Raw genomic sequence first — 27,989 nt, forward strand, 5'->3', positions numbered from 1 at the left:
CTTGGGATACAGGCTTCAGATAGTTTCTGCAACTTTGACTTAAAGTAATTTCAAGCCTCCTCCACATTCAGATCCTTGAGTTCTTCGGTCCAGACCACTTCCCTAATTAATTGCCTTAATTTTATAAAGTTTGCCCTTTTGAAATCAAGGACCCTAGTTGCAGATCTATTTTTGTTTATCCTTCCATTTAGTTGAACCAAGATTGTCCCCTACAACCAGTTCTTCTATGAGTTCCTTATTACTCACCAATACCAAATCTAAAAGAGCATCACTTCTTGTAGGTTCAGTGACTATTTGGTATTCCTTTTAATCAACACATGTGTTTAGATATGGAGCCATAAAAGGCCAGGAGAATACCCATATGGAGTTTCCATTCAGATGGGAAGTCTTTGGGGCCACATGGATGGGTAGGTGTCTTGGGGTATATCTACACTGCATTTTAGAACATGCAGCAGTGAGTGTCAGAGCTCCATGGGATTTCACTATGGTGCTAAAAGCAGCTGAGTAGCTATTTAGGCTTGGGCTCTGAAACCTACCCTCCTCCCCAGGGCTTAAAGCCTGAGCTCCAGCCTGAACATCTACACAGCTGTTTTCATAGCCATAGCCTGAGCCCCACAAGCCTGAGTCAGTAGCCCTGGGCTCTAAGACTTACTGCCACAGGTTTTAAAAAGCAGTGTATCCTTAGCATCCCAACTCCACAGATCTTGGGGATCTATGTGGGTTGGTTGTCTCAGTCATGTGAATGCAGATGCATCCTGTGTTGGGGAGCGTATCCTACACAAGCTCCGAAAGGGTTGATGCGGGCCTGAGACACCAATTAGCCAGGCGGCCACCTGGACCAAGAGCCAGACTTAACTGAGGATGAAGCCCAGCTGGGGAGGGGCAGGGAGAGAACTACAAACAGAGGAAGTTGAGAGCAGAAGAGATCTGGAACTTCACAGGAGAGTGTCATTAGCCTAACCCTTTATAACAGCATCATAAATGACCTTTCAAAGACAATGAGCGCAGGAACAGGCATCACATTATTTGCTGATGATTCTGCTATATGGACCAAAAGCAGAAAGAATCAATAAGGCACTTCAGAGGAGTACACAATGAGAAAACAAGTGGGTCTGCAAGTTCCGCATTGACAAAACTAAGGGAATGATGTTCACGATATGGAAGATTAAAAAAAAGTAAAATTATAAATACAGCAGATAAATATAGTGAAAAAGAAACAAACTCGTAGGTGTGATATTTGATAACAAGCTGATCTGGAGGGGCCATATTGAAAATATTATAGATAAGTGAAAAGGAAGAATCAACTTATTTATAAGCAAATATGGAAGCTCCAGGGGAGCAGATAAGAAAATGGTGATAATACTGTTTGGAGGACTAATCAGATCTATTACTTAGTATGGCTGGCAGGCCTTTAGGTCAGCATAGAAAACAAATCTGAGAAAACTAGACTGTATCCAAGCACAGGCATTGCAGATAGCATGTGGTGCCTTCATTATTATGATTCTGTGTGTGATGCAGTTAGCCACCAGAGAAATGCTTATCACTCTTAGAATGAAGTGCCTAGACTTAACCTTTTGGGCCAGACCACTAGGTAACACTGAAGATGATAAAACTAAACTAATATATGCTGATTGTTGCATATTAAGTGGAAACCAAGTAGGACAGAAACTCAAAATTCCTCATGTAAGTAAGGTAAAGAAGTGGATAAAGGATCTCAGTGAAAAGAAAGGCTTAAAAGAAGCCAAAATCTATAGTTATGGGAAAATACTCTATCACTGGAAAACAAGACAGACATTGAATTATATAATAAACAAAAGCAAAAGAATGATAAATCAATATACCTGTGAGAAGTGGGGACACTATTGCCAAATGTATTCTGACAGCTCCAAAGAGGAAGGAATGGGTAGAGTGAGAACAGCTTTCTGTGTGCCCACATTTGGGGTCAACAAACCCATAAGACTAACTATCTTTATCTCTGTCTTTACAGCTGAGCTAACAGGGACATTGCTAGCACTAACTTGGCTTTTACATGTGCAGCCAGCTGCCATGGCCATCCTGTCTGATTCCTTATCAATGTTGCAGGTACTATACAATGGCAAGTCTGACAGCAGAAATGATATACTTAATGGGGGGGGGGGGGATAGCTCAGTGGTTTGAGCATTGGCCTGCTAAACCCAGGGTTGTGAGTTCAATCCTTGAGGGGGCCATTTAGGGATCTGGGGCAAAAAAGGGGGATTGGTCCTGCGTTGAGCAGGGGGTTGGACTAGATGGCCTCCTGAGGTCCCTTCCAACCCTTGTATTCTATGATTCTATGAATGAAATATTACTACTAACAACCGGATTTCCACAACTGGATATGAGCATAGCAATAGCATGGGTCCCTGCACATGTAGGGATAGCTGGCAACATTTTGGCAGACAAAGAGGCTAAAAATGCTAGTAAGCATGAACTTGATCTAGAAGAAAAGGACTACTAGTAACACCTTAGAGACTAACCAATAGTCCTCCTTTTCTTTTTGTGAATACAGACTAACACGGCTGCTACTCTGAAAGTTGACCTAGAGATCCCCTTAAGCAAACTGAAATTTAAACACTTAATCAAAAATGAGCTAAGGAAGGAATGGCAAGAACTGTGGGCACATGAAACAAAGGGGGGAAATTTCATGTAGTATGCCCAATAGTTGAAATAATTGATATAATCCAAGGCCCTGAGAGAAAGAGCAAACTGTCTCTATTCGGAATTTTAACAGATCATTGTAGATTAAATAGTAATCTATTTCTAATAAACAAACATAAGGATGGACTATGTGAAACATGAAAGGTCCAGGAAATGACAGATCATCTCTTACGGATTTGTAAAGACTGTACCAGTGAAAGGAGATACTTATATGGAAAACTCAGATGCCTGAGAGTAACAGAATTTTCTTTACAACACCTACCCAGAATATAAGAAAAATGGGGCACAATTAAAAATGCAATTCTTTAAGAATACTGCAAATGGTGACAGGTTATGACTTAACATCTATCTACAAAGTCCAGTGAATGGCAGTCACAGACTCAGAAATGGAGTCTGCTTTGCCACAAAACCCAGGAAAAAGAAGAAAGCGGGATGCAGGGAGAAAGTCTGCAGTTACTTTCTGGGATGACAGACAGACATCAAGAGGGACAAGGAGGAAGCCCAGAGGGGACACTAAACCCTGGGATTTTCTCCTGAGTACGGAAGCCTGAGAGGAGTCCAGAAGAGAGGTGAAACAGCCATTGGGTGCAAAGCAGGCTCCAGGGGTACACCCTGGAACAAGGGCATGGTCCAGACTTCCAGGGAGAGAGCTCTGGGAAGTGTTCAGTGGAAGAACAACAAGAGGAATTTAACAAGCATGAAAGGCCAAGCCCAAGGAAAATGGCTTGAGTTTGTACATTTTGTTTTGATAAGGAATTCAAGGGGAGGGCCCGGAGAGTCCCAGCCCTGAGAGAAGGGTGAGCCTAGAGAGGCTGTGGGGCAAAATGTTCTGAGAAAGACTGAGTAGGAAGAATCCTAGGGAGGCAGCAGTGAGGAGTTGGATGGGGCAGTCCGTGGCTGCTAGTTATATGGTCTCTGGACTGTAACCCAGTATAGAGGGAGGGCCCAGGTTCCCCTATCTGCTACTGGTATGGTGTGCAAGGCCAGAGAAGGGTACACGGATGATAGAGAGCTCTGAGAAAAGGATGGGAGGGCCACAGTGCCCAGAGTTGGGACTGAAGACCTGATACAAGGTCTTGGGCTTTGGTTTGTGGGACTTTTTGTTATCCAAAAAGGGGTGGACTTAAATAATTTCCTGCCTGGAGAGCCGAGTAGTGGGCAAAGGCAGACCACTGGAGGACCAGAGTGACTATTCGCAGGGTGCACCAGATGGGGAGAGCACCACTGTGCCACTCCTAGCCATGAGGAGTCGCTCTAGTGGTGAGTCCTCTCCTCTTCACATATCCACATGGAGGTCCCTCCATAATGCTCAGCTGACATCCTCCTCCCACCCCTTCTCCCATTTCACTTTAACAGCTTGGCTATTTGAAGAGACACACTGCCAATGGCTGACTAACTCCTTCCATGGCTGCTACTCTAAATAGCATTAAATCCTATTTGATTATAGGGTATAACGCAACAGAGAGCAGCTGCCCTCTACTCCTCTTCTCCTGCCCCTTGCCTACCCCCAAATTCCATGGAGTTCTGGCAGATGAGCTGTCCTGGGGTCATAGGAAAAATATGAATGATGCTGCAGAATCAGCACTCTCCCACAGACTACAGCTTGGTCCCCTCTGCTGGTAGAAGAGGAAGGGACAATCTAGCTCTTAAACAGCAAAACACAACTTAGTTTCCAATGCAGATACACATTTGGAATGCAAATCTGGGATTTTCAAAGAGTTTCATCCTGATTATCCTTGGGTTTTGAATTTTCAGTGAGAGCACTTAGCACTACCCAAATGGGAAACCCCCTGAATTCTTTGGCAGTATTACAGCCACTATGACAAACAGCTAAACATCTCAAGGGGTATGGGTTTCAGCAAATTCTGCCTTTGTGAGTTCAGCCTTTTTTCCTTCTTAAAATGAATGAAGTACATCTCTAATGAAGTATATCAGGATCTTAAGGCACACCACTGCATACACAAAAGATGGTTATGAGCATATGATTCATCCCAGTGATGAAACTCTTCATTGGCACTTCTAAAGTTGTGTTGAAAGGATTTTCAGGGGTACACACTCACTTAATTTACAATAAGATTAACAATAACAAAATATGACTATGCAAAATGTTAATGTTCCTGAAGGGAGATGACACCTGACAATATCTGAAAATTTACATGAGTTGCAATACCTGCAGGGAGATTACAGTGCAAAATTCTCTATTCTTTGTTTTTCATCTTGATTTCTGGATCACAGAATAATCCAGTACTTGATTTCTGATCACTGCTGCCATTTCCCAATATAGTTATATACATAGGCGCTGACTCTGTGGGTGCTCCGGGGCTGGAGCACCCACGGGGAAACATTAGTGGGTGCTTTGCACCCACTCTCAGCCAAACTCCCCGCTCCACTCCCCCACCTCACCACCTCCTCCGCCTCCACCTCCTCACAGCACACCGCGTTTCTGCTCCTCCCCTGCTCCCAGCGCTTGCCGCCGCCAAACAGCAGTAGCAAGCTCTGGGAGGGAGGGAGGAGGAGCGGGAATGTGGCACGCTCAGGGGAGGAGGCAGGGAAGAGGCGTGGCTGGGGCGGGAATTGGGGGAAGGAATCAAATAGGGGCAGAGAGGGGGCGGAGTTGGGGCAGGGATTTGGGGGAATGGGTTGGAATGGGGCAGGAGGGGGCAGGGCAGGGATGGAGTCGGGGCGGGGCTGGGCGCAGAGGTGGGTTGAGCACCCACCGGCACCAGAAGAAGTTGGTGCCTACGATTATGTATATATCTGAATGTATAGTTATGCTTTTTGTGTGTTCTAATGTAACTCCTTTAATACAATCTATTAGAGTTACCTTCAAAGACCACCCAGAAGATTCAGCTAGTGCAACATGTGGTTACCTGCCTCATAAATTGTGCAGGTCAATATGAACATATAATGCTTGTGCTTTGTTTTTTGCACTGTCACATATCTGCTTCCAGGTACAGTTCAAGGTACTAGTTAATATCTATAATATTCTGAATGTCTTAGGAACTGGATATTTCAGAGGCCCTCCCTTTACAGTCCTCTAATGGAAATTTTATTCTTCTAGGATGTTCTACTCCTAGGGTCTAGCGTTGACCCTCAGGACAGCTGGCAGGGTATTCTTTATAAATATGCCACTAGTAACTCCCAGGATAAATTTTCTCCAGTGCACAGTTCACCATGGCCCAACTCCTGAAAATTTTCGAAAGCAATGCAAGTTGAATTTGTTTGCTCTGACTTCTTAGATTTGGGCCTACAGCCAGAGGCTACTAATCTCTGCAATGGGTAGTGTTGGTAGAGGTTATAGTGGTTTTAATTTACACAAATTGTTGGCAGAAGTTTGTAGTGGTTTTAATGTATACAAATAGTTGGCAGAAGTTGTTTCTGTATGCTTGTATGCCCTGCACCCACCAATCACAATGATAGGTGTGATATTCATAAATGTTGTATCTTATACCTTTCTAAATTGAGATTTATTTTATGGAACTCAGGGGCCAGGCTCCAGTCTGAGCCCAGATATCTACAATGCAATTCTATAGCCCTGCAGCCTGAGCGCCACAAGCCCAAGTCATTGGCTAGAGGCCAGCTGCAGGTTTTTATTGCAGTGTAGACATATGCTTTGACACAAGCATTAGGAGAGTCCATTGAAAGACTCTATAGAGTAGCTGTTAATTTGTTTTAGTAAAGGTTTAATATTAATTAAAAAACCTACCTCTAATTACTAGGTAAAGTAAAAGAAGTGAAGAAAATCTTTATATTATACTACTTAAGGAAAAACCACAGTCTCAGATGGTATGTATACTCCTGAACAAAAATGGGAACCAGGAAGGCAAGAAGTAAACCAGCATAGCATTCTAGTCTTCAGGCTCATGGAGGGATACGGGTGTGGCTAGTGGGCCAATGAACTTCATGGATCACAAACATGGAAATATGGAACAGTGCATTTGACCATTCCATGTGGTATTGGACACACAGCAGAGGCAAGGAGGCTACTGCAGGATGGGGTTGTAGAGCCTATTCTGCAGTTCTACACATAAAATCCCCTTCCTCAGGCTATGTATTCTTTTCAAACTTTGCACCCAGTAAGGGGAAAGGTGGACATTCAGTATAAAGGTAAATAGGAAAATCATTGTTACTGCAGGAATCAATGTATATTTCTGATTTGCTTACCTCTAAATTTTGCCAAAAATAAAACTGAACACTGCTTGTATGAACTGTATGCTCCCATTGGGAGCTGACATTAATGAATGCAAAGCCCTTTTCTCTCTTTTTGTAACATCAAATTAATTAGCTCCATTCTGACATTGGTATATTTTTCCCATGCAGTTCAGGGCTTTAGCATTTTTCTTCCTTTTTCCAAAGGGCATCTTTAGTGCTTTTTATCTACCATAAGAAGCATGCATCACTTCTGTGTTTCAAGACTAAATACTATCTATTATAAAAACGGATTGTGATGTGATGACTTGGGCCTGTGCTGGCAAAATGCTTTTCAATTGTTATACTACATGGCAAATTGCCCAAACAATTGCTGTAAATGCATGAGCCATAAACTGTACTGCCAAGGACACTGGTAGGTTAGCTCCAACAAAAGAAACAATTAGAGTCTTGAGGTGAAAACAACAGAGATGAGGTGACAATTATCGAAAAGGCAGAATATCTAATTTAATTATGTAAATATAGGTTTGTGGATAACACTGATACTTTTAATGTGTTCAGGATTTATTAAGTGGAATAGAATATTTTGTAGTTTCAAAATGGGACCATATTTTTTTGTTTTTTTAGTATGATGTCTGATTAGGGTGACCATATTTCCCTATGCTGAATATGGGACACCTGGTAAAATTACTCATATTCAAGCGAGTTCAATGGCAATCTATCAGAATTATCAGTACAAACATTCAAATTAACATCAAGTTGACTGAGCCATTGTTAAAAAGAAATACTGCGTAATTGGATTCTTTTTATTTACCTTCTTATCTTTAAGGCTTTAGGGTTCACACGGGGAGGGTGACACAAACACCACTACCCCTCACACACACACAGGGAGAGATGACACACACACACTCCTATACCCCTCTCTCACATGGGGTGGGGGTGACCAACCAACCCCACCCTCCCTGCCAGCTGCTCTCAGCCCTCCATGCCTGACTGGTATACCCACCTCTCCTGGTATCCAGTGCCATGTCTTCCCAAGGCAACGAGTGGTCACATTCCCCGCTCCCCAGATTTCTGCCAGGGTTCAGACCAGCAGCAGCCTTTTGGCACTGTGTGGGAGGGAAGGGACAGGAGCTACTTCCAGCCACAGGGAAGGAAGGGGGGCTGGGAGGGAGGGATGACCTGGCCTGTGTCTTTGCAGAGCTCATCTCTTCTCTCCCTCCCTCCCCACCCCCTAGCCCTCCACCATGTGGCTGGAAGCAGCTGCCCACACAGTGCCCACACAGTGTCAAAAGGCAGCTAACACCTCCAGGCTGCTGCTGGCCACTGACATAACCCAGCCACCTCCGGCTACAGCGTGGGCAGAAAGGGGTTAAGCCCTAAGGATGCTTTGTGCACCAGGGCCCAGAGAACCTGACTTCAGGGGCTTCAGTGTACCCAGCCAGAGAGGTGGCTCAGCAAGGGAGAGTGCCTAGGGGACAAAGCAGCCCCACGCTCCCTGGGGCAGAACCCAGGGCAGGGCGGGGGATGGGTGAAGAGGGTGCTAAGCCTCCCCTGGGGCTGCTGTGGAGCCTGCAGGTTCGGGGCATTAACAGGCTGGAAATTGCCTCCACCCCCTCCCGCCACTCCAGAGCTTAGCTGAGAGGCGGAGAGACTTCCCAGGGCTTGGCTCCTCCTGGCCAGCATCCTGGGTCAGAGGGTCTTGGGCTTTCCCGGGGCACCGGCCCAGCCAGAGGCAGTGGGGGAAGGAAGGAGCCTGCCGGCCAGGTTGTTGGTGAGCTGGGTGCTCCAACCAGGGCCTGGTTCTCCACCCAGTGCTGGAAATGGGACGCGCCCTGCTGAAGTGGGGGGGGGGGCAAAGGGGCATGGAGTAGCAGTGGGCATGGGGGGCCAAGGGGCAAAGCAGGGAGAGGACAGCAAGAGGGGGAGCACATAGAGGGCCAATAGGTGGGCAGCAGAGGTGACACGTTACCGGCCACTGCCTGGCACCACCCACATTCACCAACCACTGCAGCGCACAGCCCGCACCGTCTGGAAATGGGATGGGGGCTGGGGCCCTGCTGGCTGAGAGCCGGCACACAGTAGGGGCTGCACTGATGAAGCAGCAGGGGGAGCGGCTAGCCCTACATGCTGAGTGTTCGCCCTGCCACCAGCCTTGCACATCCATCCCCATTGTTGGCAACTGGGTCCTCCCACTCACCACTGGTGGGCGGGTGGGTGGCGATCAGGTATCTGGCCAGCAGTAGGACTCGCTAGTACTGATGTGGGAGGGGGGTGAGAGACAGAAAATACAGGACAATTTGCCTGCTTTTTAGAAAAAGTCAGGGCACCTGCAGGAGGGCTTCAATACGGGACCGTCCCTTTAAAAACGGGACTCTGGTCACCCTATATCTGATGCATTTGTGAACAACTGTTGAAAACATGCTCCCATTTATACTAACTCTGCCCCAATTATTAGCCGCCTATTCATTTTTTTATGTTTTTTAGTGTTTTGTTGTTCTAGGTCTGATTTGACCAAAATATTTTCTTTTGAGAAGCTTGTAAATGCTTAGAGTATTACAGCAATCATTATTTCAGTTTCAGTCTACACACTTCGCTGCTTTATCATCATCATGAGAAAAGTTTCATCCTTCAGCAGCTCCTGCTGAGACAGTCTTAAACTCAGAGAAGGTAGCAGAGAAGAGACACTTTTCTTTATAGCAGACTGTATGTAATTTGCTAGAAATTAAGGGAGGACACCTTTCTTTGGAAATCACATCCAGACACAGAATGAGGCTTTATTCAATTGTCAGAAAGAATTCTGAGCCTTTAAAGCCACTTTTGCTGTATACAGTCATCAGGATGCAGACAAAACAACAACAACAAAATAAAACAGGAAGATGTTTTCGATGGTCTATACTGGATGTAAAGAATATAAGAAAAATTCACATTGCCATTTAAGTAAATAAGGAGAACAAAACCACCATTATCTCTTTAATTAATGACAGGGGGATAAAGTTCAGTGAAATCAAATTCAGCTACTAAATCCCACTGGAGAGTGCAAAAGAACTGAGTAAAAAATTGTGACTGGCTAAGAGGAAAAGTTGCTAGGCACGTAAACAAGACTAGAAGGTGTGCAGGGGAAAGAGAGAGATGAAGTGTACAACAGGGAAAAGGTAGAGGCAAGAAGGCAGTCAGCACTACAGCATATATGAGTTCTAGAGCAACAACTCCGTTAGAAGGAACAAAACATGACAGTGACTCTTGGACACAGGCAGAGGGAATTTTTATGAACTCATGCCCTTTTTCAGGGAAGTGTCCCAAATCATGCTCAGATTGCTGCAAACTATTAAGAGAAACAGTTATTAGTCATGCATTTCAACCAGAAGAGCCACAAATGGGTCAGAAGCTGGTTGTGGAGAAATTGGGGAGTGTTGGGGAAGAAAGGGATCTCATTGCCTGTTGAGGGATGAAAAGTTCATCCATTGGAGTTGACACCGGGGTTTCCTAATCCTGTTGAGTGGCCAAGGACATGTAACTATCAGCGGTAAGGCCAAAGCAGCAGCCTGGGGTCATGCAAATCTTTAACATGTAACTTGAAATTAAACCGTGGATTAGCCATCATTTGTGGTTTCATTGTCACTTCCCTTCTTTTCAGCCTTATGTAGGTTACAATTCAGATTAAAGAAGAATTCTAAGCAGAAATGTATGGCTCCTGTGATAATATATATCTTTAAGTTCTCCTCTATGGTCCGAAAACAATTTTTTTTTTTTTACACTTTTTCTAGTGGAAATGGATACATTACCTTTCTTTCAGTATCAGTATAGACTTTTTCTTTCTACATGAGCACTGTTGCTAGGAAGCAAAGTTCATGTTTTCTGTGTTTGTACCTTTTAAGATGCTATTAAATGTATTCCAGGTAAATATCTTTGGCTGGTGTTTATATACTTGTAATATTCTTTTTCGTATGACTCTAAGAAAAACGGAGAATTGGGAAACACAACAGCAGATTACCTTCAATATAGACAAGAACAAGGTAAGGCATATTTGTATATTGATAGGTTCTGCAATAGTTCTTACTTCTCAAGAAAAGATCTAGAAATTATAGTAGAAAGTTTCGTGAACCCACCTGCTTAATGTACAGCATCAGTAAAAATGGTTTTAGCTTTGTTAAAAGGTAAAAATTTTGTGCCATTAGTGGAGATTCTATGACACTGAAGTCATATGTAAAATTTGATACCTTATTGCAAATCTATACAAAATTGCTTTTCCAGAGACTTATTGTAGTACTAGGAGTTTATGTTTTATGTATTTTGTACAATTTAGAATGAAGGATAAAGAATAATAATGTAGCATGTATTAAATGTACTGATGTATGATATGATTTGACCATATTCTGCCAGCCACCCTTTCTGAAAGTGTCCTAATGTCCCACTGGTAAAGATGCATTAGCCAGAATCTTGTATCTGAAGCTGATTTCAAGGCAACAGTAACAGACCTTTAGGGTCACCACTTTGTTGTAGGTTTAGCATTTTGAAGTAAGTAAAAGAATGCAATGATTGTTTTCTCCTGCATTGCAATTTGCACTTCCTGTTCAAATGCTTTGTGTAAATCAATTTTGTTTTGTGTGTGAATGAGGAATGTGTGTGTTAGAAGATAAGTGTGAAGGCCATCACCGGACCAGATGTTCTAGGGAGGAATCGAGGATGGACATAAAGGCACCAGGAGATTGCAACTCACCCCTATTGAGATGTCAGAGGAGGGCAGATTGACGACTCTAAAAGATGTGGCAGGCACCCATCAATAGGGACAAGATAGCTGTGATCAAAATAAGCATGGGATAACTCCCTGAGAGACTGATGAAAGAACAAGATAAAGGATGAGAAGAACAATTTAAGAAAACAAGCACTCATCAAATGACAATTGATTACAGCATGACAGTGCAAAACTCATTGGTCCCAATGAAGGAAAATCACTATATAATAAACAGGATGCTTTACCATGAAACTTTGGGTTCATCCTGCCAAGACCTCCCCAGAAGCTTCGTGTCGCGACTGACAGAGCCTGGCTCCTCTCTACCCATGATCAACCTAGCTGGCCACTAGATTGATCCAAACTCTCAACTGGTAACTATAACATCGACCCCAACCCCTCCCAGAGCCTGCACCCCCCCTTTGGCCCCCAAACTCCCTCCCAGAGCCTGCACTTCCTCCCTCCGCCCCCCTCTGGCCCCAAACTCCCTCCCAGAGCCTGCACCCCCACCCACAGCCTGCACCCAAACTCAGTCCCAGAGCCTGCACTCCTCATCCCCTCCTGCACTCCCAGCCCGGAGCCTGCACACAGCATCCAAACTCCATCCCAGAGCTTGCATCCCCACCCACTTCCCACATATCCCCTCCTGCCCCCAAACTCCCTCCCAGAGCCTGCACCCCTCACCCGCTCCTGCACACCCACCCCCTGTCCTAGCCTGGAGCCTGCACACAGCATCCAAACTCCATCCCAGAGCCTGCACCCCCACTCCCTTCCCACACCCCTCTCCTGCCCCCAAACTCCCTCCCAGAGCCTGCACCCCCACCCCCAGCCCAGAGCCAGCACCCAAATTCTGTCCCAGAGCTGTACCCCAGACTCCCTCCCCCACCCTCCATCCCTCCCCCTCCTGCACCCCCAGAGCCTGCACCCAGCACCCAAACTCCATCCCAGAGCCCGCACCCCAGACTCCCTCCCCCACCCAAACTCCCTCCCAGAGCCCAACCTCTCACCTGTCCTGCACCCCAATCCCCTGCCCCAGCCCAGGGCCTGCACACCAGACCTCCTCCCCCCACCCAAACTCCCTCCCAGAGCCTTAGGCAGGTGGGGTCGGTGGATTTGAGGGGCGGGGGGCACGTTCTGAGCACCACCAAAATTTCTAAAAACCTGCCATCCCTGCGTGTGTGTGTGTGTGTGTGTGTGATTGACTGCATATGCTAATTGTTGTATTTCCAATAAATGCGGTGTATTGCCTTTTCCCCTGAAAAAGATCCCGTGTGCGTCTTATAAGCATAACATTATTACATAACCTTCTACTGCCAATCGTCTCAGACGGGCCTCAGTCTAATTCTTAGTGGGCAGATATCACCAAACAAACAACACAACTACCACTAATTAGCTTCCTTGTTGACAGTCATAGCATAGAGGACAAGGATTGAATGGGTATGGAGACTGAATGACTCTCTCATCATCAAAGGACTAAGTCAGGGTGGAGATATACTAGTAAGACAGTGAGAGGAAGCTTGCATTGGTTCCAGTTCCGTGAATAGAGGACTTCAGTACCCAGGACAGTCAATTCGGTTTAACATAAGAACATAAGAATGGCCATACTGGGTCAGACCAAAGGTCCATCCAGCTCACTATCCTGTCTACCGACAGTGGCCAATGCCAGGTGCCCCAGAGGGAGTGAACCGAACAGGTAATGATCAAGCGATCTCTTTCCTGCCATCCATCTCCAGCCTCTGACAAACAGAGGTTAGGGACACCACAGGCATTATATCTGCACAAAAATTAATCAATCAAACAAGATACACAGCCATAGGGAAATCTGACTGTTTCTACACATAGAGTGAGTAAATTATAAGGTTATATAAACCACTTTGAATATGTTTCCCACTTTTGGTTGCCTCATCTCTAACTAGGAGGTGAAAAAGGTCCATAAAAGGTCCATAAAAGGGCAACAATATTATTTGTGGTTTCAAACATGGAGAGATTAGAAAGAAAGTCTGGAAGCAAATGACTAGGTGGAGATAGTGTATGTAAGAGGAATATACAATAAGGATGAATAATATTATGAGAGCCAATTGATCCAGGGAGCAGCTGCGAGGGAATTGAATGTTTTTGCTAAATAGATAATATCCAATAGGGTTCAGGCAATGTTTGTAATAAACCTATTTTTGATTAAGATTATTTGGAATAGTGCTTCCTGGGGGATTATTGCTTCCAATTGCTAATATTTTCTTCTTTTTTTAAGTCTTAGTTTATGATTGAAATGGGAAGATAGATGGCACAGAACAAAGTGCCTGGCCAGGTCTGGGGATACAAATAATTATAGCCCCAAAGCAAACATAGACCCTAGAAATAAGGATTTATTTTCTAGCTCATTATAAAAGAGCTTGAATTTAAGTGGCAATCCTGTGGAATCTATAATGTATATCTATGAAGTCCAGCAGCTTTCTAAGTTGGAGACTTTGGTACCATCAAATCCAAACCTGAATCCTAGCCTGGAACTGGGCTCAGACCTAAATTTTTAACCTTAGCATGGTCCATCTCTAATTTTTATGGCTCATCTTAGAGTTATGATGCTTTTGAAAAGACGTAGGCAGTGTATTGCTCATATCTTGAATGAAGCTAGAGTAGCCATATATATGATCGCTGTGTATCTTATCAGATATCACTGTAGCACAGTCATAGAGCATTAAGATATGGAGCATTGTGGAGATAGTTGCACAAGAATAATATAAAGAACCTAATCCTGAAGACATGTTACATTGCTCTTTGGTACACAGAACTCTCAGAAACCAGCTTCAGTCACTCATAGCATGGGCTAACTTCTGCAGAGACAAGGTCTGCATGGTGGGCAAGGGGAATACTAAAAAAAGACAGGCATAACAAAGCTGAAGGGGGTAGGGTCTGTTAAGGAACCCTTGTAAATTAGCAATACTACTTCTTGTTACCTGTGTGTCCAACCCCAGTCCACCCTGCTGAAGCTGTGTGCTCTCCCCTTGTATAGCTGCAAAGAGGGAGAAGGATGAGTCAGTGGTTATTAGTTTTTTAAGCTGGGTATGAGAGTGAAAGGGGGGTCTCTTTTCCAGATCACTGAACCTCTGATTCCCATTGGACAAGGAGGGAGTACGGCCCAACCTCAAATTGCTGTTGTGGCAAGGGATTGGGGAGAGGTGTGAGGGTCCCATTCTCTTGTCCCTCCTGAATGCCATCGTGGGGTTTTCATCCTCTTATCCTCATCAGGCTCCTTTACCTCTATCATGTTAAATCTATTTTGGAGAAGTCAAACAGGGAGAAGGTTTCAGGCTACGTGACCTCCTTTAAAGCATTCCCTGCATTGTTAACTAGAAAAAAAACAACCCTCTGCTACCATACCAGGAGAGGTATTGAGAAAGTTTTTTGCTTTTTCCAGTCATTTCCAGAGCTCTGTGTGTGGCTCGAAAGCTTGTTTCTCTCTCACCAACAGAAGCTGGTCCAATAAAAGATATTACCTCACCCACCTTATCTCTGCAGCATACCAAGGCACTTCTGTAAGATGGCAACAGGTGCCATAGAGAAACCATAGATAGATATATGGCAGTCAGGTGAGACAGAGAGACAGATAGTGTTCTTGTGAAGGGGTCAGAATGGGTGACCATATAAAGCCCTACTCTGCTGCTTGTGAATGGGGACTACCTGAGGACAGTTCCCTGACTTTGGCGCATGGGAAGCTTAGAAAGCTTGCATGCAGTAGAAACTTGAAAGCAGGCATGGGTTGAATAGAGCTCTGAACGTGCATAAAATACCAAGATATGATCAATACCAAGGAGTGATTTTTATCTCTTTCTTGCATCACTAGAATTAAAAAGAGAAGGCAAGTATGAGATATCTATTAAAAAAGTGAGGAGACCAAGGAGATTTGTGCCAATTGTTCTCTTATGCTAACAGAAAATAAAAACAGCAGAGTTTAATACACTCATTTTCAGGAACTCTGCCACAAGGACAACCATTGTAAACTTTGATATTTTAAGTCCAAATATCTGCCTATGCACCCAACAGCCTGCATAGCAAAGGGGAGCGGAGTTTCTAACTCTTGTGTCTAATCCACAAGAAGTCCTAGTGTTGCAGGGCAGCATTGCATGCAGCAGTCTGGTACAGTACTCTTTGCTGTTGCTGTCAGCAGGGACCAGGGACAAATAATTGGTCATTAGAGTTGGAGGTTTTCAAGAAAAAGCTTTTCTTTTTTTCCCCATTGCAAAATGGTGATTTGTCAAAACTGAAACTCTTTATGGGAAAGTGCCAGTTTCAACAAACTTCTCATCTCAAAGAAATTTTGGAAAGAAAAGATTCAGAATTGTCAAAACATCCCATTATGACATTTTCAAAATGGAAAAAACAGTGTTGGGTTTTTTATTTTGTTTTGGTTCATGATGAGTATTCATTTTGCAATTTACCAAATACATAACACACACACACACACACACACATATGATCGAAATCAAAACAAAATGTTGACTTGCCCCCAATTTTTTTATTGGGCGGGGGGAAGGTTGTTGGTTCACTAACATTTTTGAGATTTTGCTTTGTTACCCCAATTCAAAAGAGGAAAGAACTTTCCAGGACAGGAAAACTGTTTCTTGCCCTGCTCTAGTCACAAAGTCAGCTGGTTCTTGCAGCTGAGGCCACACACCAGCTAGAGGTATCTAGAAAACCATGCCCTTATTGGGCATTGACATGTTAGCCAGCCACATCATCCAGCATTTTCTTGTGTGCCAGTGAAGGATTATGAACTAGATAGCCACTCCTAATACAGACATGGCTGCTTGTTTTCACTTTTGTAACTGTCTTTCCCCTTCCCTCATCCCAGAACATAGGCCGCATTTAGCCGTTAAAGTGCCTATTTTACTTCTTTTTCCCTTCTTCTATTTGGCAGGGGAGTCCAAGTTTTATGTTTAAAAATTATATGTGGTTAGCCTTCAGTAATTATTTCAAAGAAATTGAAATCTATTGTCTTCAGCTTCAGAGCCAGAAGGCTGTGGCTGGCTCATAACTTAAAATTCTTCATCAGAATAAACAGCTAGAGTGACTCTAATAACAAACCCGCTAATTAAATCTGTCTCTCATGCTGCCAGGCTGTGTTTCATGTAAACAAATTTTAGACACTTCCAATGTTTACTCATAGATACAGAAAAATATTACTTGTGATGTGGACACTTCCCAGCTGACAACTGGACTGACACCATCAAACAGTTCACTAAACAGCCATCAGGTTACTAATAATTTTTGATCACTACTGAACTAGGCTGGATTTGAAATAATGAAACTTTCCAGTTTTTTGAGACTGTATTTAAAGAGCATTTATGAACTGCACAAGAATGGTGGGTCGAAGACAATATTGAAATGTTCATTATCGTGTTAGTTCAGCAGGCAAACGGACTTTGACAGACAATAGAGACGCTGAACAATGGAGTACAACTGTTCATTTCAGCAGTATATTTCCATTTGTCCTAAAATCCTTAAGCAATGGCATGAACGATTGCAGAAACAGGCTCTACTTCTGCAAACACTTACACACGTGAGAAGTCCCATGAAGTTCAAAGGGACTACCCAGATGCATAAAGTTACTCGTGCATGTTGCAGGATCAGGCCCATAGTTATTATAAATGTCAAAGTAGTGATATCACCTAAAGAAGCCAATGAAACTATAGTGGCTGCAGAAGCGTCTCACGCACTTAAACAGTTTAGCATGCCTAAATGTAAAATTAAAAATGAATAATGGACAAAGATCTAAGTTAGGTGATTTGGCCATTTAAGTAATATAATCAGTATGGCTGAGAAAAGATAGTCAAACCTTTAAAATCAAGTTTCATACAAGCAAGCTTCGCCATGACCAATATTTCTCATACTTTACAGTACCAATTACCCAAACTTAAAAAGAAAGTCTACCTGATGGAGATGATGTTGTCATTACAGAAGGAGACCAAAAATAGGTTTTCAAATTCTATATGAAAATGAATAGCAGTCAGTACTGTAGCCGTTGGTTGTATGTTGTTTATTTTGTTGGTTCATTACATTTATTTTTCTGTCCCCTGACTTCAGTTTTGAATATGCTGCAAATTTTTGTAATGACAATGCCTAATTTCAAAAGAAAAGTTGTTGGGATGGACACAAGCAGCGAGTGATATGGGTCCGTGATGCCTGTGCTCCACCAATATTTAGGAACTTGGGCCCAGCTCTACCAATGTTTGGGCTTACCGCGCTTTGGGGGGCGCCACACTTCAGGGGGATGCCTGGGGAGTTAGCAGGGGGCCTGGCGCTGGCAGCAGCGAGTGACCCGACCCCAGCCCACCCCACTGTACTCCGCCTCGCCGGCTCCCAGCATTACTCAGGGGAGGGGGCAGAATCCAGAAAGAGGCAGGGCGGGGATGGGGTCTTGGGGGAAGGGGTGGAATGGGGGCAGGGAGGGGGCAGAGCAGGGGCAGGCTGGGACTGGCTGGCTTGCTGCTGCCAGCGCCAGGCCCCCTGCTAATGCCCCCAGCCGCCCTGGACCCCACGTCCTCGTGAAGCACGGGGTTCCCCAAAGCATGGGGCGCTGGGCAGTTGCTCCAGTCCATCTTATGGACAGGATGGCTCTGGGTCCAGGGCAGCCTAGGGAGTTAGTGGGAGGCCTGGCACTGGCAGCAGCAAGTGGCCCAGCCCCAGCCTACCCCCGCTCCGCCCTCTCACTGCCCCCATTCCAACCCTTCCCCCAAGACCTTGTCCCTGCCCCGCCTCTTTCTGGCTTCCGCCCCCTCCCCTGAGTGACGCCGGGAGCCAGCAGGGCGGGGCGGAGTAGAGTGGGGTGGGCTGGGGACAGGTCACTCACTGCTGCCGGCACCAGGCCCCCCTGCTAACCACCCAGGCCACCCTGGACCCAGCATTCCCCTGAAGCATGAGGCCCCCCAAAACGTGGGGCCCAGGGCATTTGCCTCGGTCCATCCTATGAACAGGACGGCTCTGCTTGGACCCATTCTGGGCACCACCAAAAATTATACAAACCTGGCACCCATGGGGGTGGAAGCTGCAAGTTTTGGCAGGTAGGTAGCAGGACATTGGTCATTTTGGTACTTGAGAAGGCTTAGGAACATATTTGGGACAGTGGAGTTAGGCTTATTAGCTAAAATGAACAGCTCTCAGATATAGTGTTTCATGCTGCTTGCAGACTCAGGAAGGCAGCACTGCAGTGTTTTGCAGTGTTTTGTTTCATATTTTCAAGGTTTGCTTCAAAACCATGAGAGCTAGAAACAGCATTTTGTAAAAAATGAAACCTTGGATTTATGAGCACAATTGTGTGGCAAGGAGTGAATTCCACAGCCAGGGCGTGATGGAACCACAGGCTCTATCATTGAGTTTAATGGGGGCGAGACTGGACTCCGTAAGCATGTTATCATCACTCTCACTGGAGGCAGGACCACTCTAGCTGTGAGAACTGCCCTCCACAGATTTTGACCTGGAGTGGTAGGAAGAATATAGAGAGCAAGCTGGGAATAACAGGGCTGGCTTGACAACAGCAGTAATGATGCTCTTTCAGCTGGCTCCTTGCAGAGGTGAAAGTAAGCCGGTTCACCCCAGTACGGCATACCAGCAAAAGCCAGTGCGCCGTACCAGGGTGGATCAGCTTCCCCAGGTGGCAATTTAAAGGGCCTGCGGCTCCCAGCAGCGGCTGGAGCCCCCATCCCTTTAAATTGCTGCCAGAGCCCCGCTGCCGGAGCCCTGAGGTAGCAGCAGCAGGGCTGGAGAGGAGATTTAAAGGGCCCAGGGCAGTAGCGACGGGCGAGCCCTGGGCCCTTTAAATCGTCCCTGGAGCCCCGCTGCCACTTCCCCAGGGCTCCGGCAGGCTCCGGGGATGATTTAAAGGTCCAGCACAGTAGTGGCGGCTGGAGCCCCATCCCCAGAGCCCTGGAACCCTGGGGAAGAGGCAGCGGGGCTCCGGGGACGATTTAAAGGGCCCAGGGCTCCGACCGCCGCTACTGCCCCTGGCCCTTTTAAACCGCTGCCAGAGCCCCCGGCTGCCGCTGTTGCCCCGGGAAGGGGGAAGGAGGCACTTGCTGGTCCTCCCCCAGCCCCGCCCCTTCCACCAGAGGCCCCACCCTTTCCGGGGGCCAGAGCCGGCCCCAGCCCAGCCCTGTACCGGTAAGTCCCTAGACTTACTTTCACCCAAGGCTCCTTGTGAATGGACAGCCTCTCTAACAGCAGTAGGGAACAGCTGCTCTCATGGTAAGAAATGTGAATATAGTCATTTCCTAATAATAGTAATAAGCTTTAGTCAAATCCCCATGTCTATATGTTGATCAAGGTGTACACTTACGACTTAAGATTCTCCATAACAACCTTGAGATTAAACAGCCGTACACAAAGCAGGAAGCTTGTGTTTTAATACCTTTTTCACTCACTTTTTCCCTCTTTCTGAATCTGAAGTACAATAAACAAAAGCAAAGATTAAAAAGGAAACAAATTTAAACCCCTTCTTTTATATATGCCATTTTGTCGTTGTACAGACACTCCTGGAGGTAGAGAATCCGGTATGCTGTTTGCAAACATGCTCTAGAGTAGTTCTCAGGTTCTTCCAGCCTTGATTCTCCACTCCATCCCAGCCGCACTCAGATGGGCAGGCAAAGACACAAGGAATTGGTTGCAGCTCATTGATTCAGGACCGTCTGACCCTGGCACAGGCTAGAGCTGCGAAGAAACAGCATTGGCCCTCAGGGACCTTATTCCAGCAGACAATTGGGCACCAGGGAGCTCTACCATGCTATGTCCCTAATATGCCTTCTTCTCTCACTTCTGCCAGGAGTGGGGAGCAGCTAGAGCAGAAGCCAGCAGAGCAGCTTATGCTAGCTGCCCACGAGCAGGCAGTTGTGCAGGAAGAATCTCCACCAGCTTTTTCCAGCAGCTTTAAGGCCACTCTGCACTTATGCAACTCAAAATGGCCAAAATGGACCAGAAAATCTGACCCTTTCAGCTTTCACCTATTCACTACATATAACATAGCCTTCACCCTAGACTTTGTCCTTATTTTTGTTTCTGTTTAAAACTTGCATGATTTCAGACAGTCCACAGAGAAAAGTCAATTGATGTATTAACCCTCGAAGAATGCTACAGTAAAACAATTAAGAATCTACTTCTAGGAAAGAAAGCACAAGACCAAGCAATCAGCTTATTGAACTGCACCATCAATTTAGGAAGTACCATTTTGGGCAAAGAGAGAGAGAGAGAGAAGCAAGTGGGTCATATCTCTAGCAGTTATGATAAAAATGACAGTATCCACTATCCATTTCAAAGAGGGTAGGGAGCCAAATGTGCACACATGAATTACACTGCACTCATGCTTCAATGTACTCCAACTTTTCCATATCTGTTTCTTGGTGTAATATTGATGCCAAATCAGCCACATCTCTCATATGCTTGCTACCATTGTTCCAATGACTTCAGGCAAATAAGGACTAAAGACAGTACTGGCATTAATCCACGACACAATCATGTACGAAACTCTAGGACCAAGGGCCATAGTTCAGATTCATTGTCTGTGCCTTGTTGAAATATAATACAAATTGTGCCTTACTGAAAGTGTTTCCACAGCTCATCAGATACTTGCTACTACTATGTATTACAGACATTTTTCTTAGGTACAGGCTAATGGAACTAGTAGGAAATCAACTTCTATTTAAGAAAAATGGAGTTAAGATACTTCAACTATTGCTTATACAATGCTATATTTGTTAAACTGTTAGGATTCATGTGATTCAAATCATATGCATTTTCGAACTATTCTCTTTTCTAAATGCTGACCTTCAAATTATTAAATTCTAGAATGTAATTAGTTTGAGTCTAATATTCTTTCCCCCCCTCCGTGACTTTGTATACTTATGGGACTTTGTAAGGCAAATGCACAATCTCAAACAGGCCAACAAATAAAAAGCAAATAGTGTGCATTATAAAAATTCTTTTGAATGAGTTTTTGAACTATTCAAAACTCCATTGAATATAAATGATTTTTGAGGCTTGCAAAAGCATCCTATTATAGCAAGACATTTTTCTACACATTATACTGTCAATTCCGATACAGTTTTTGAAAGGTGTTATAAATCAGATATTAAAATTCATGTTGGATTGAATCTCAGCATGGAAGGACATAGAGGAAGGCAAAAAGTTTAGAACAGATCTGTTTAGCCATGTTTACGTACAAAAGTTGGCGGGGGTGAGAGTGGGGGGATAGTATTGTGCCAGGATTTTCAAAAGCACTTGTGTGTTTCTGATAATCACACTCAGGTGCTTTTCAATTTTTATAAGTCAAGAGGTGCACTTTTCATTATGAAATCTGGTATGTGAGCCCATGTTGAGAGGTTCAGTTTCTTAAAAATAATGATGTTGTAGGGCCCATCCCTGCCCTGACTCAGACAGATAGTCTGACTTGTGACAAGATGGGCCATAAAGTGTATCCTCGTTTGACAAGATGGCCACTGTTGTGTATCCTCAGTAATTTATTTCTGACAGTGCATGTTATCTTTTTCTTTTTATTCTCATAAGTAGGCCACACTGAAGTCACTGCATTAGGCAAGCAGGGTTTGGCCCACAGCTGATAAACCTATCTGGTTAAAAATCCCTTTCTTAAAAAGTTCTTAAATACTTATGTATCTGAAAGATGCATGAGCCATCAGGCAAATTATTCATGTTTTGAGAAGAGATTTAAAGACTTTTAAAGTTTGTCCCTAACATTAGGCGTCTAAGTCCATATGTAGGTACCTGAGTAAGTGCCCTGATTTTTAAATATGTTGACCAGATGTTCTTATTGATTTGGCCTAAGTGTCTGTCTGATAGAAAAAACACTCTAATCACATTAGATGAGATTCAACATTTAAAACTCCCAGTTTGGATGACTGGGTAGCAATAACCCTTAGCTATGGACGTACTGCATGTACTGCAAGTAATAGTCCTTTTGGAGCCAGAGAGCCTGAATCTGATCTTGCACCAGTGAAAATTGTAATTCTCCTGAAGTCCATGGACTCACACTTATGTGACAGATTCAGGCCCACATAGTCTCTCAGGGACCATAGAGAATTTTTAAGATAGATTCTATAGATACTTTGAGAGTGCTTTTATTTACACTAAGGCCCCTTTACGCTGCTCTGACAGTGTAAAGGGTATTTAAAGTGGATGTCAGTGCAATTTGCTGATGTCATGCAAAGGGACCTTCATGTCACTGACGCACCAGGATTTTTATTTATTCTACTACAAAAACATACATCCCCTGTGGTTCCCTGTTGCATGGTATGGGAGGGAACAAATCCACAATGAAAGTCACATGGGGCATTTTGGAGGGGAAGGTGGCTAAATGGGATGCCACCCCCTTTCTTATTTTTCATTCTTCTGTCTGACCCCATGTCAGAAGTTAGCATATACAGGGATGGCAGGAAAAATCCATAGAGTGGCATGCTTCTTTCCCACACCCTCATTCTAGACAAGCCATAGGAGAACTCAGAGAATTAATGCCTGCAGCACTATTAAGCCCCATTGCATGCTCTTCCATTCAGTTATTGAGAACAACTGGAAATGGTAGATGCTGATCACAGCAGTTGGGTAACAGAGATAGAAGAGGTATTGCCCTTCAAGTCTTGCAGCAATCTTCAGGGTTAGGGCCCTCAACTGACTTCTTTCTCCCTGCACCTTCAGCCTCTGTTGCAGCTGGAGTACGGGTATCCTGCCCTTCACTTTTGCTCAGACGGGCAAGTATAGGCCATATGCATTTAAAACCACAAATGTAAAATAGCATTGTCCGACTGAGAAGTTACATAGAAAATTAAGGCTGAAAATTCATCATTAATTCACCTGTTGTGCCTTGATATTGCAGAGAGAGCTGTAGACAAAACATGGTCCTGATCCTGCCATCCTCGGTCAAGTAACATTCCCATCCCATGGGATCGTGCCTGAGCAAAACTGCAGGATTGGGGTCCATGGGTGTGATCATGAAATGGGAGTTTTGCCATTTTGCAGGGCCCATATATGTGCTGCTTTATTTATAACAGGTTGAGTTAAATAGAAAATAGGAATCCAGAAGTTCAGATTATTCCTGAATTTCCTTGAGTTTGTGGGTTTAAGTCATAATTTAACCATTAACTTTTTGTTTTCTAGTTACTATAGTACGTATCTGCAGGTAATTACTGCAGACATTGTTTTAAAATAAACCTACAGATTTGCATGATAAGCCTTATTTTAATGTGCCTGTGTTTGTCTATTTTTTTTATGTCACTGTTAGTCTCCTTTGTATCTCTCGCCTGTTTAGGATTTTTTTCAGTGCCCAGAGAAACATCCATCACTGCTGGGAAGCAGATCTCACTACAGGCTTCCTGTGGCATAGCCAAGCCAATGACAGAGAAGATTGTTCCAGTTGCTCTGAGTGAAACAAGTCCCTTCCCTGAGTTATTAGCTTCCTGAACCACCATTACTGGTTTTTCTTTTTAGTAATGACATTTAGAAATTTCCCATATGAATTCACAATACACACCTATTGTAACATATATCATAAAAAATCTGGGGGTATTTTTTTGCTTTGAAAAGAGTTTTGATATGGCAAAGAACTGAATTTAAACTTTTGGTACTGTAAGCACACCTTAGTGTGCAGCCAAATTCCCACTGATGTTAATTGGAGTTATGTGCTGTAGAGATTAAAATCAGTATTTACCCCTTAATTTTTATTACTTGATATAGCTGCAGAACCCACATTGACCTCCCCAACCAATAGGAAACGTGGCATTTTTAGTAATAATAACATTTGACCTCACAGCTTAACACAATTGTATTAAATAAGTATGTGCTTTACTGAAAACAGTTCTTGAGCAGAATGGTCTTACTAATCCTGGGCAACAAGTGGAAGCAAAGCTTAATTACAATGGTTGTAGTTAAAAAGTCAGCATTAACCAGCAGATACCACAAAGTTACCAATTATTTTCTTTTCTCAAATATGGAAAAACTGGTGTCAGATACAGCTGTGTGATTCTTGTTGACAAAATGCTGACTTTTAAATAGTGACTGTTGTATCTGAGGACTTTGAAAACTATTAAACAGTAAGAAGTAACCTCACCTGCTTGGCGTTGTCTTTAAGCAACCTTTGATGTATTTGTCAGTAGCCTCTTCGTGAGATACATCATCCACCTCCTGCACAGTTTCTTTCTTATGACAGAGTAGTATGTAATTTTTGTCATCATTGTTTGCCCAGAATGTACCAACAGATGTCTCGTAACGTATACAGAACTCAACTTTAGCTCCATTTCTCTGATAAGGAGGAACCAATGAAATCTTAAAGAAGAACTGGTCAGTTTCACCATCACAAGAATTAGGCACATAGTCTGCTAAGATGTCATAGTAAGTTAGCCAGTCATCTAGTGACATTCTCACATATATCAACTTTTCAAAAGATACATTTAGAACTCGAATAATGCCCTTCATACATGTTATCCCAGGTAGGAACTCAATTGACTCTAGAAGTACTTTCTGTACACGCACTTGTTGCAAAAGGTCTTCTTGTGAGGCAGGTAATATAAACAGTGGAGAGAGAAAATATTCCTCCGCAGTTAAAACTTTAACTTCTAAGTCATCGTTTTGTGATGTGGCTGGAACTTCCCAAGTATCAAACTCTTTAACAGACACAAGATCAAAGCCGAATGCATCAGCAAACGAAACTTTTCTTGCAATGGTAGATGGGGTTTCTGGTTCCAAGTCTTCTGAAGAAGCAGAATTCCGCCTTCGGGGAAGGGGGGAGAAACGAGGCTTAAGGGTATCTTTAATATCTTCATCTTCTGAAAGGGAATCATTTAAAGCAGAAACTTCTAATAAGTTATCCCTTCTAAACTGACTAGGTTCTTCAAAAGACTCCATTGGGCTCTCTGATATAAACTGAAAGAGAACTCTGCAACTAGTGGCAGCTGATATTTGAGACACTATGATTTAAAACAAGGATTAATGTTACAGTTGACATTGAAAGAAAAGTGAGTCAGGTCTATTAATATGTGCAGTGGTGTGTAAACTATGTTGGACTCTTCTCCAAAGGCCTTAAATCTGATAGCATTAGTGTTACAATTTCAGACATAAGTTTTAAATAATGCATTGACTTTTTCTTTTTTTTTAGGAAGCATCTGCAGGCAAAGCACCAAGGTAACATTTAAAAATCTGACTTCTTTGCATTGTCAAAATGTGAAAATATAGATATTTTTATACAATCAATTTATATTATAAAGCAAATGTATAACATAGCACAAATGTCAAGCCATAAATCTCCCATTGGATGTATGTTCTGTCAACACAATGTTTCTTTCCTGTGCATAATTTCTACTTTACTTCTCAAGGACATTATTTACATTGTGTCCAAATACAAAAATGCAAGGAACACAGAGAACCAAATTGTGTCCTGATTCTATACTATGCAAATTCACCAGATAGGGCCAGATTCGGGAGCTATGCCCATTTACACCAGGATCTTGTCATCAGAAACATTTGCCAATTTTAATACAGCCATAATAATATACATTCAAATGAACCCAGAATGCAATTAAAAGGTTTAGTGACTAAACTGAAGATCAAGTTATGAGGAATCACTACAATTATGTCTGTTTATTAACTGCTGGTTACGATAAGATCTTTTAGGGGTAAATTGTAGCTAGCCCGTATTCAGCTGCATGGATACGGAAACAAGGACCTCCTTATGCAGCCACCCAGAATCACAGCCCCCATGCAGGCCCTCCACCTTTTCTGCAGAATGCCTTCCAGTGCTCCCACTGGAGTTAAATGTCTCTGCATCACCCTCAGCATGGGACTGTGGATAAATGCCATAAATAAGCCATCAATCAGTCAGCATTTGGATATCACTTTCAAGGCACTCTGTACATAGAAACGTACAATGTTACACTGATCAGGAGGCAAAGGCCATGACCTGGCAACACCACTGTTTCCCTATCCATGTCTACTAACTGTCTTCCCCTACTGCCCCAATGTCACTCTCTTTCCCATGAGCCCTCTTTTCTGACAATACTGCCTCCCACACTGTGAGTGCATCTCTATTCCTGTTTGCTATTTCTCCATTATTCTCACCTCTGCCATTGCCTCATCCATTGCTGTTATGCCTCCCTACTCCCCTGTTGTCAATGTGTCTCCATTGATACTTCCTCTTGTGACAGGGCACATATAAGCTGTGCTTCCCTTTATTTAAAAAAAAAAAAGTAAAGTATTTTACCATAAATGCCTATCCTGCTTGAGTATCACTATGGTAAACTGGGCTATTGCTGTAGAATACTTTTTAATAAGGGGACTAACATACTTTGCAACAAGGAAGAAGATGCGGCTTAGAGAGGCTCTGCACACAGGACAGTAGATCTGTGCAGCATAGGCCTGCAGAGAATTGATGACCGCATGCTGAAGATAGAGAGGAGGGAGATCTCTGTTGGGAGCCTTCTGGAGTCCCAAAGGAGCAGCCACCATCTTCTCTCCCTAGGTAAGTTCTCATGTGACAGCAGTTTCTCTTCTGCCCTTGCTTATGAGGAGCAAAAGCAGTGCATAGCTGCAGCAACCTATATCCTGGCAGCTACATGCCCTTGACCATTTTGACTATGTGCAATTTGGGTCATGTGAGGCCTGTGGTAAATTGTGGCTGTCTTACATCCTCTTCGCCTAGATAACCTAAGAAAATATTCCAATAGCAATGATATAAACCATTGGAGCTTACTTACAGCAGTGCTACTGTAATGATTTGGTCCTTTTCTGTTGCATACTGCAATTTTCCCCTTTTATTTGTTATGAAAGCCTTTTTTTTAAAAGGTTTCAGAGACCCAGTAGCTTGCAGACAGGGATTAACTCCCAGATGAACTCTCTGGAAGGCCACACAGGTGGGAAGGGCTGGGCTAGGAGGGCAGTGAGGAAGACAATCAGGAGGTAAGGGCTTATCTTGTGCCAGGCAGCCCTTTTAAAATTGGTTCACTGTTAGACAAAAAGGGAAGGACAGGTGAGTAAGCAGAAGGTTACCAAAAGCTGCAATGGCAGAAACTCTTGCTAGACTATAGGGAAGCCTGAAGAGAGATGGGCTTCGGGGAGGGGGTGTTAAGCCTATTAATTCAGAAAAAATGCTCTGTCTGGGCCTGCTCCAACACCCAAGGAGTAAATGGGAATCCTTACATTGACTTCAGTGGGCACTGGATCAGACCCTCTGTTCGGCTGTCTTGGCCAACTCTGCCAGCGTAAAGAGTGCTACATCACATGACTAGTAACTGTACATTACACAAAGCTTTAAGTAGAAAGCATTATCCTCATGTCTGGATTTCTGTGCTCTTGTCACATAGGTCAGACTTTTATTTCCAATTACTATTTGTTCTCTTCTGTTCCTTCTGGAAAACAGAAATAGACAGTGGAGGGCAAAACATTTCCAAACCCA

The 27,989-nt window shown here is 43.8% G+C and overlaps 1 protein-coding gene across 1 annotated transcript in view; it reads right to left on the bottom strand.

The window, feature by feature from the left end:
• The window catches only part of PPP1R3A (protein phosphatase 1 regulatory subunit 3A), a 37,397-nt gene extending 11,950 nt beyond the window's left edge, over positions 1 to 25,447 (bottom strand). Inside the window, exon 1 of the mRNA XM_073340920.2 lies at positions 24,654 to 25,447. Within this exon, the coding sequence (XP_073197021.2) occupies positions 24,654 to 25,447 (794 nt within the window). The remainder of the gene's footprint in view (positions 1 to 24,653) is intronic.
• Between the last annotated feature and the right edge of the window lie 2,542 nt (positions 25,448 to 27,989).

This window comes from Lepidochelys kempii, chromosome 1 (genome assembly GCF_965140285.1).
Source record: "Lepidochelys kempii isolate rLepKem1 chromosome 1, rLepKem1.hap1, whole genome shotgun sequence".
Taxonomy (NCBI): Eukaryota; Metazoa; Chordata; order Testudines; family Cheloniidae; genus Lepidochelys; species Lepidochelys kempii.